Raw genomic sequence first — 10265 nt, 5'->3', positions numbered from 1 at the left:
CGTCTGGTTTAGACTGATCCTTCTCAACTGGTAATACGGCAAAATCTGACCTCGCCCATGGAGTTTCAACCGATTGCATGTGTCTAAGTCATTAACTGAATGCACACCAAATCCCACTGAAGGGCTTTGCACAATCTTGCTGATATATAATTTATAAAACATGCAGTATCAGAGACAATGACCAGCTAGTCAAATTATCTGTAGACTATTGTTACACGCAGATGCAGAAATAAATATTGTCATTGAAAAGCTGCTGTTTCTTTTTAAGGGAGATTTATTGTTTGGCTTATTTTGAATGATTTATGCTACCAACAAGTAGCAAAAGTTTACATTGTGATTATGAGCTTGTCTGCTGCTTTTGAGGTGTCTGCTAATGATTCATTTTTAGGACTTCACTAAAAAAGAAACTGTGTATTATGATGGTCCTGTGTGAAATCAATGTTCTATCAACAAATACTTTCATTGCATCTGCAATTTATTTTCTCATTTCAGCTACTGATGTTTGGCCTGAAAAACATCTTAAAAAACAATGAAAAGTGTGCATGGCTGTTTCCTTTTAGGAAGCTGGAAACAAGCATTTTTGGTTAAAGAATTAAATGACTTAAAATAAGAATTCATCAAAGCAACTGCTGACTAAGTTTTTCAGTTAATTAATCATTTGATAGATTAATTGTTACAGCTCTAGTGAAAATGAATCCACAGTCACAGAGAACAAATTGCTGCTACTGAGAGTATCCTCTTAAAAGATGCCATGTCTTCAGCTTGGATGGAAAGAGCTTATGTGCAATGGAAACTATGGAGGACAGAATACATCAACAACACTTTGGAGAGTGATGCAGGTAATAATTATGTGTGCCGTGGAATTTTGGAAACAGATTTTGCTACCAGAAGGCTGAACAGCAGACCAATCCACTCCAACTTTCTGATATCAGTCTCTTTGTAGCCCTGCAGACAGTTTCGGCTCAAGGCTGAGGAAACTCTGACGACCAGGACAGCTGGTCCAGTGACGCACCCGGCAGCCAAGCAAAGCCCGTTGACCCTCCTCTTCCTCCCACTCCTCCACCTCCGAGGCTCCTGGTGTTAAAGCCAGAGCGAAAAGGTTCATAGTGAGACATAGTTACCATAGAAACTCTGTTTGCATTTCCCAGTGAGCAATTCCAGGACCTCTGGCTTTCAGCTGGAATTCAGACACTCAATTCAATGCACAGTGCTGTCTGGAAAAGCAATTGTCTATGTGGGGCAACTTATTCTTCATTCATTCAAGGTGCATTTCCGTTTAAGTGAAAAGGCAGACAAAAAGAGCTTTTGGCCATGAACTGGATGTCATCTTAACAGGCCGGGCTCGCAGGCTGCATCACCGGGTGTAGGTCAGCGAAAAGCTCCAATATTCTCATCAGTTCCTCATGTTTTATTCGGGATGATGAAAATGAAAAGCGGTCATTTAAACAGGGGGGGGGGGGGGGGGGGGGTTTGAGCAGAATTGTAAATGTCAATCAAAATTCGTGTGGCTGGAGGGTGCTGCTTTCTGCTGCATGCCTGGTCACTGGGCTGTATTCAGGTCTGTCTTCAGTCCTCGCTCTTATACTAGGCTGCTGCGTTGGAACAAAGAGGCCTTTCACATTGACCTTGACACACAGCCACCCCATCACCACAGGAACCAACTTGGAGGAATCCACCCCAACTCTCTGATATCAATCTCTCTGTACCCCTGGCAGACGGTCCCGGCTCAAGGCTGAGGTGAGGAGGCTAAAGCACATCATATGATGGTGTTTTTCTTCCAATAGAGAATATAGAAAAAGAGCCTCTTAGTGCCAATGGGAATTTTGTATTATCCAACCTGAAACTAGCCGCTACATCCCTTCAAAAAATTACACCTGAGCAGCACAGTGCCTAAATAAATTAGGTTTAATAGAATTAAGGCTTCAACCAATGATCATTTGCATTAATTATATGTTAAACAATCATTCAGCTACTAAAATGTCACAAAAACATAAAAAAACACCTAAGATGAGGTTTTCAAATTTTATGTTTAGTCCAACCAGCAATCTGATACCCAAATAATTAAAAAAAAAGTTTAAAATTAATTATGCACTTAATAGAATGGTTAGTTTTTTTTCAGAATGCCCGTCTGTTCTCCACATTGGGTCAAAAATCAAAGCACTAAGAGCCTGCTAAAGTTAAAATGTGTGTTGTTTATTTACAGGTAAACATCACAGACGTCAGCATTGTGCAAGGAAATAAAAGCTTTTATTCTCAAGACCAAAAAAAGGTTTGTTTGTTTTTTTTGGTTTCTTTTTTATTACAATTGTACAGCCTGAAAAAAAAAAAAAAAAAACACTAAATCCAGGCAGAAAATTGCAAATCCTTTTTTAAACAAAATAAGACGCTTTCACTTTATACATTTGTGTCGTAAGAAATAAATTCATAACTGTACATCAAGCTTTTTACAAAGCACAAAGAGCTTCAAAAATGTACAATATTCATTCACATTTTATACACATTTTAAAAAAAAACAAATGGGGTCTGCTACATTTAAAACCTTGCAGTTCCTTGTGTGCGAGAAAGGCAGTCCGAACACATTCCACGTTGCATCATGTTCAAACTTTGAGTACAACTAGTATGCTGCTTGGCAACATTCAGGAGCTCCGTCCATTGTCAAAAGACAGCAGGAGAGGAGAGAGGCTCTGCCATCGGGCCAGTCTGTCAGTCTCTCCTCAGCCTGAATACTTGATTCAGCTCTCCTCACCATTCAGTGAAGATTTTATTTCCAAAAGGTATCCCGGTCAGTCAGTGTCCATGTGACAGGGGTTGTTCCCCTGCTGCTGCGCCTCATGATACAGCCGCAGGAAGTCTTTGTAGCGTGGGGCGCAGCCCATCCAGGCCTCCCCAAACCTCACTGTCCCAGTGAAGAGGAACTCACCCTCACCAGACCGTACCCCACACTGACGGGGCATCTTGATACGTCCATTCCATCTCCGGACCCTCACACCCCCAGATACAAAAACCTGGGTTTTCTGTCTGTAGAGGCGACTGATCTCCACTGTAACTGATGATTGCTCCTCTTCTTGGTCCACCTTCGTAATGCTGCCTCTTGCCACTGGAGAAAAAAAAGCAGGAAAACAAAATTAAGAAACTGGAAACGGTTATATTTCATGCTAAACAGCAGATTGCTTTCATTGGACATTTCTGCCCACCATCCAGCAGCAGGAAGAAGCCTATAATTCTCTGCTGTGACTTACCAAAGTCATTGGTGCAGACTGCTAGAAGCATCTCAGCATCGCTGCAGGGCTGACAGGGCGCTAAAAAAAAAAAAAAAGAGAGAGAACAACTTTAGAGAAAAAATTTGGTTGAGCAAAGCGAAACAGAAAAAGCACATGATTTCTTTTGGCACGACTTGTTACGCAGCGTGATAAAAATCTTGTTGACAGGTCCACAACTTTCCAGCTAAGTACTGCTTACACAAACACACAACTGTGGCTGGGTCGGCCATGTTGGAGAATGTGTTGCTTACACTCACATAGTCAATTAGGGTCACTGTGATTTTTAAGCAAACATGATTATATATTTACAAATGGCAGATTAAGATTTAGCAGTTCTACACCAGAAAGTGTTGATGAGTGTATGTTGGTGTGTGTCTAATGCTCATGGGGGCAGTTCAGCTCCTCCGCCACCACAGGAGCCCCTTGACACCCCATGACAAACAAAGACCAGATGAAAAGGATAAGCAGAGCAGTAAGACAAGGAGAGGCTACATCTCTGACCCGAGCTCTGGTAGCACTCAGCATTCCTGCTGGGACTGCAACTCAACTATAACATCACGCAGATTTCCTACCGGCCTTGAAAGTGATACTGACACAAGCAGACAAGGACCAAGTGTTCCTGTTTAAAAGACATCACAACACAGAGAGGGCAGTCTCATAATAATTAGGTAAATTAATGGCAATAGCCTTGATCAAGTATTCAAATCTGTCCCACTTTATCTTTGACTGGTGGTTTTAGAGCAGCAACTCAGCCTGCCAACCTCCAGACTGCTTTACAGCAGGAGAAAGGGCTCTAGGCGAGACCAGTAAAGTCAATGATTAGTTGACTCAGCTGGTCCTGTGGGTGGCTGAACCAAAATGCCTTTATTAGCCCGAGACCTGCTGTGGATTTCCTTAGGGGTAGAGTGGCACACAGGAGCAGGTGGAGGGGGGTGCATATGGAGGGGTGTCTAGTCAGCAGTGGGCTAAGGGTGGAGGCATGAGTGGTTGTGTGTCCAGAAAGTAAAACAGAATGATTAAGAGTGTTAACTCAGGTGGATCCAGTGTGCTGGAAACCGCACTACTTCACATGACTGGTCATAAATCTGAGCACAAAGTTAAGATTTTGAAGAAAAATTTGCAGACCGCTACTTGGAAAGTCAAACGCTGAAGAGGAGATGTCGGCCCTCTGTCATCTTTAAGAGCCTGAGTTTATATTTAGCTGGCTTGTCTGAGGTCGTGGGTACGGGGGTGAGGGATAAGCATGTTTAGGGTCAGCTAGTGCAGTAACACAAGGTGCTGCTACATCACCGCAGCGGTCAGGGGTCAAACAGCCACAAGCCTAGATGGCTTAGGAACAGCTGGAGAGCCGGGAGACTTCAGAGAGGCCTTCCCTCGACCCGGAGCCCAGAGCAGAGGGCAAAGCTCACTTTGAAGTGAGCCCGCGTACTGCCATAGCATTAGGCAGAGCAGCGAGCCCAGGCTAAAGCCGGGAGTGTTTATTCTTCCCTCCAAAGCAGAGCTGAGCGGGGCTCACATGTCAAACATGAAACAGAACCACAGGAATGGGCTGAGAGCCGAGTCAGCATCTCTTTCTGGCCCGTGCACATGCAGCGCCACTCTGATCGCGAACCACTTCACAGGGGCAGAGAGGGTTGAGGGATGGGAGGAGTGGGGAAGGAAGGGTGGCGGGGCACGTTGCAGTGTCCTTGCAACATCTGGGCCCAGATGCATTCCGCTGTAATGGAGCACATCTCGCTAATGTGGCTCGGCACAGACGGCGACCACTTCAAAAAACCAGGAAGAGAAATGGAAGATATATGAAGGGGAGAGGAATGAAAAAGAAAATAGTGGAATGATTAATACACAAGAAGGAAATTAAGAGGTAGGAAATAGTGAGACTGATAGGCCAAAAAAAAAAAAAAAAGGAGAATAACTTAAGTGAGTTGAAAGGGAGGCTGAGGGAGTGACAGCGAGAAAAGAAGGGAGTGGAGGGGGGGAATAAGCCTATATGCTCGTACAAGTTCCTCCCAACATCTGGTTGGAGATACATTCCAGCTTGATGGTGAGCAACTCAATCCCAGCACAGCGGGTCAGAGAGAAGAGGAAGGGAGAGGAAAGAAGGAAGAAACAGGGAGGGGAAAAAGAAAAGAAGATGAGAAGAGGCGAAGGAGCAATCAATCCAGCAGTCGAGGCTTCAGATGACACGAGACCACTGTCTTTGTGAATCATCCCAGTGCTATCTCAGGCCACATTACAGCACCAGATTATACTACAGAGCCGAGCCGAGCACACTAATGTGGTCAAAACAACTTCACGCTGGCTCCTCTGCATTTAACCCTCTCCCTCTCTCTCCCTCTCTCTCTCTCTCTGCTGTGCCAGATAATGACGCAGGATGTGGATATGTGAACCCAGAGAGCCGTAAAAACAGATGTGGGCCTGATACCGCTCATATTTTGCTTTAGGTGGAAAAAAACACAGTTGCTTGCACAGTTGCGGAGCTTGAAAATGTGCAGGTTTGGCAGGTACGCAGTGTGAAAATAGACGGCTGTTTTTCATCGGAGGCCCTCTGTTTGGCTGTGCCCCTCCACACACAACTCAAACCAAAAAAAAAGAAAGAAAGAAAAATAATTAAAGCCTACAGCATAGTACTCTAAAGGCAAATCAAGCCTGAATAGTTGTGGAGTGAACCGATATTGAAATTTTATTCTAAAAAACAAAAGCTGCCTAAAGACTTCGGATTCAGATTTTGATGTTTTAATACTCAGAATGAGAGTTTGACAAGAAATATATTTTTCCAAAACCAAAATGTACAGACAATTCGACAAGAAAAATAGACTTTGGCTTTCATATTAGCAGTGTGCTGGAGCAAAAGTTGAGTTTCCTACTATTAGAGTCCAACTTAATAAAAGTTTCCACCAGTAGATGGCTGCATTTAGTGCACAGCACACACCATGGAGACAAAGCCACTCAGTTCTAGAGGGAATCAATCAAAAGTAAGCCTGCAGATCTTTAAACCAGCAATTATCTGCAGGTTTATCCAATACAGAAGCACCATAACAAAGACATTTCTTACCACCAAATGAGTGTGCCTCTGTTCCCAGCCGGTCGCTGACCAGCTCATACTGAAATGCTGTAATCCGCCGGCTGATGTCCATGTGTGGGACGGCCTCGATGAAAAGCGCCCCCTCTTGGATGCTGAAGCAGTGCACTTTGCCCTGAGCCTGGTCCTGTTCGCGCAGCAGCAAACGCAGCATGCCATTACGGTCCAGGTAGATGTTGGTTCCGCTTGAGTCTGTGGAAGGTTTGATGCAGACGGAGAGCCGAGCGGCGGCGGGGGAGACTGTGTTGGGTCGGAGGTTGACGATAATGGCACCTGTCGGGTAGAGCCAATCCAGAGAACCTTGGGAACAACGCAGATACACCTGCTCCACATCCCTGGTGTGGTTTTCATGGGTCAAACCACTGGGGAGCAAGAAAGGATAAGAAGTCAGCACACACCAACTACGCCACAATGAAAAGATTGTTTTAAAATGTGTGAAAATCTCTTTTTCTGTGAAGAACTGTTTTTCAGACTCCTAGAGAACCTTTATTTCCCCTGTCACATGACATAAAGAGATTTATTCGCCACTCTGAAAATGATTTTCTGGTCATTTATAGCCTGAGTTAACTGACCAAGGTGGAGACCCCTGGCAGACTGTGAGGACATTAGACCACATTCCTTCTGAAGCATTAAGGCCGTGCGCAAGACTGGCTGCATGACCAGTCACGAGCCGGAGCAGCCAAAATGACCTCAGCTCCAACACACACTCCTCATACCACATTGTTCCGCCCAGAGCTTTGGCAAAACGCACCACTGGCAGGCTGCCTTTGGGAAGAGTTTGGAGGCAGAAATGGATGAATGGAGGGACACAGGGGCTTCTGGGCAGACAACAGCAGCAACAGTAGCTGGGCTTGCTGCATGCAAGTGCAAATGCAGGTCACGCACCGAACCTCCCCTTGCTTTCAAGCCACCAAAGAGACTGGAAGAGACTTGTCCGGGCAGCACTTCGGACTCTGGCGCCAGCATGACCAAATGACTCCCTCCAGAACTTAATGCCTGGTCAGGGTTTGAAAACTCCAGTCTGTCAGTCATTCTGTGGCAAAGCCAGAGGCAGGAAGCCATCAGCAGTCTACCAGCGTGCGCATGCCAAGCTAGTGGTTTGACTCTGAAGGAGAAACGCCCAGTTTCCTGAAAATGAGATGCTGAAATTCAAATTCAGCCAGAGATCTAAAAGTAAGTCATGGCACATGCGGAGCATATGCAGCTGAAAGCCCCATAACCAGGCTCTCCTCAGCACGCCTCTAATTAAGTCCTTTTCTAACTTCATCACTTCTGCATGCAATTAAAGGCGATTAGTCAAGAGCCTCCCTAATGAACAACAGATTATTGGTTGGAAGCTCAAAGTATCGCCTACCCCTCCTGGAGGATGAAAAACAAAACCACACTATTTGAGGCGCAGCTCTCAAGTGCAAAACAGATTTCAGCAGATGTTTGATGGGAGGTGAAACTTTCCAATATGTGCTGCTTAAAGGATGAAGAATCTGATGAAAATCTTTTTATAGACACACACCAAGGCTGCATTTAGGACTGTGAGCTGTATACATATAATTATGCAAATATTTTTTGTGAATGAATGAATATTTTTGAGACTGAATCTTACATATTTATTGTCATTACCACTCACTGCAGTAGATACATGGCACCATATGTTTGTAGGCATGTTCATACCCACCTATGGGTTTTATTTGAAAGATTTTTCAGGTCAAAAAATCTTGGAAATTCTACACACACTACTGATTCAGAAGGGCTACACGAGTAAAATTCTGCATCACAGAATAAAGGAAGAACTGATGTAACATTTCCAGGATTATTAAAACATAAGCTGATATTTAAAGACAACATTTGTATATGGAATAGGATAGACTTTAATTCAAGCTCATTATTATAAATAACAGTAAAGACGTTTTTTATTGCCATGTTGATCATTTCATTTGGTCAGTCGTTAATAGATACAGCACAAACTCAAACCCACGTGTCTCTAAAATACTTTTACAAATGAAAATAGCTTCCGATCTTAAGCAGAAAACGTGTTATTCTACGTATGTGGCCAGTTTCCTTAGAATTTGCTTCTCCTTCACCGCTGAGTTTCGGTCACAGTCATTTCAGGTCGCTGCCAGCAACTAACTCACTTTCATTACATTACAGCCATTTTATTCAACTTTAGAACTTTGCTTTATGAAAATAAATGAGTCAGGAAGCCTCACCTGCCCTTCCAGCTGCACTGATCGCTTGAATATTGGCAGAAAGAAATCCGACAGAGGAGCAGGAGAAGCAGCGCGGAGGCCAGCATCGGGGTGAGCATGTTTATCTCGCCTCACTTTGCCTCCTCTCGAGTGAAACTATGATCAAGTCCACCGCTGTCTTTCCAGCCACATCGCGTTTCCATGAGCCCCGATCCGCTCCGTGTGCTCCCCGGGGTCTCTCTTTTATGATGTTTTTTTTAAGTCTCGAGAGGTTCCGAATGAATAAAGGCGCTTCTTCTTCTTCTTCTTCTCCTCCTTTCTTTCTTTACGCACTCCGCCGTGGCGCTCGGTGTTGACAGCCGTGCGTAAAATGTGGAGTGAGTTCAGCTCTGACTCCACTTCGGCAGCCCTGATTGCTCTCCACGTCACACCCCATCCACAGCAGTTTATCACGTATGCTGCGTTCACGTGTTCCGCTTCAGGATCCGACCTGCGAGTTTCACAGCAGAAAGTGCAGCATCGGAGTGATTTTGTTGTAGAAAAACATCCCTAAAGCATCAGTGAGCTGCCGTGTTATGTAGTTGGCAGTAAAGACGCATTGTTTGAAACAATACTCAAATGCATAAATCACTCTCAACAACTGCAACTCCAAATCCTGAGTCCCAAACTCTGAACCTTTGTACTAACCCTGTGCAATCATGATATTTTCCAAGAAATCTGTGCAAGATCCAAATATCGACATTTGGACAGTACACTGCCGCCATGTATTTTTTGAACACACACATATACGCTACCGTTCAAAAGTTTGAGGTCACTTAGAAATGTCCTTGTTTTTGAAACAAAAGCATTTTTTCCCAATGATGACACCATTAAATGAATCAGAAATACAGTCTAGACAATGTTAATGTGGTAAATGACTATTGTAGCTGAAAACAGCTGATTTTTAATGGAATATCTACATGGAGGTACAGAGGAACATTTCCAGCAACCATCACTGATGTGTTCTAATGCTACATTGTGTTAGCTAATGGTGTTGAAATGCTAAGTGATGATTAGAAAACCCTTGTACAATTATGTTAGCACATGAATAAAAGTGTAAGCTTTAATGGAAAACATGAAATGGTCTGGGTGACCCCAAACTTTTGAGCGGTAGTGTATATTTCTTTATTTTTGTTTTTTCCTACTGATCTTTTTTGCACAACCCCCATTGCTACTGTAACACTGCAAATTTACCCAATGTGGAATGAACAGAGGATTTCCCTATTTTTTTTCTTTTTATATTTTGTTTTGTTTATTCAACCATTACACTACAGCTCACCTAGCACACCGAAACAAAGTGTCAATAACTATGTATTTGTCCATTATAATCAAATTTATTCCTTTATCATGATCATCTGCACAGTTTCTACTAAATTTTTGGTTCACATTTTAATATGCTGATAGCTGTAATGAAGTTCTACGACACTGGAAGCCATCGACTCCTTGATTTTCAAGGGTAATGTCAGGAAATCTCCACCTTCCACTTGCTCAACTCATCTGAAATGAGTTAAATGTTCTGACAGTACTTGAAATGTTCTGACAGTACTTGAAGGCAGCATAGAAGTTGCATGGAAAAGACAACAGCAGCCCTGCATTTCCATCCTTCATCTTGAAGGAGAATGTTTACATTTAGCAGTAAAACTTCAATTAATATTTCCTACATAGGTTAACAGGACAAACTTCTTACTTTGAAAAGCTAGG

At 43.4% G+C, this 10265-nt stretch overlaps 1 protein-coding gene across 1 annotated transcript; it reads right to left on the bottom strand.

Annotated features, from left to right (window-relative positions):
* Positions 1–2172: 2172 nt before the first annotated feature.
* On the bottom strand, positions 2173–8957 carry metrnla (meteorin like, glial cell differentiation regulator a). Its single transcript, XM_022198149.2, has 4 exons — positions 8547–8957; positions 6316–6704; positions 3240–3299; positions 2173–3097 (listed from the first exon to the last, which is right to left on the bottom strand). The coding sequence occupies exons 1-4, from the start codon at positions 8642–8644 to the stop codon at positions 2784–2786; spliced, it is 861 nt and encodes a 286-aa protein (XP_022053841.1). The 5' UTR covers positions 8645–8957; the 3' UTR covers positions 2173–2783.
* Between the last annotated feature and the right edge of the window lie 1308 nt (positions 8958–10265).

Source organism: Acanthochromis polyacanthus, chromosome 21 (assembly GCF_021347895.1).
Source record: "Acanthochromis polyacanthus isolate Apoly-LR-REF ecotype Palm Island chromosome 21, KAUST_Apoly_ChrSc, whole genome shotgun sequence".
Taxonomy (NCBI): Eukaryota; Metazoa; Chordata; class Actinopteri; family Pomacentridae; genus Acanthochromis; species Acanthochromis polyacanthus.
Note: the sequence above shows the minus strand (reverse complement) of the source record. Positions and strands in the feature narration are given on the sequence as shown.

Bases quoted from the DNA above. Each gene is read 5' to 3' on its own strand.
- metrnla (XM_022198149.2), bottom strand. From the start codon at position 8,644: ATGCTCACCCCGATGCTGGCCTCCGCGCTGCTTCTCCTGCTCCTCTGT. The intron at 6,705-8,546 runs GTGAGGCTTCCT...CTTGCTCCCCAG, and splicing joins CAGTGCAGCTGGAAGGGCAG to TGGTTTGACCCATGAAAACC. The intron at 3,098-3,239 runs GTAAGTCACAGC...TTTTTTCTCCAG, and splicing joins AGTCTGCACCAATGACTTTG to TGGCAAGAGGCAGCATTACG.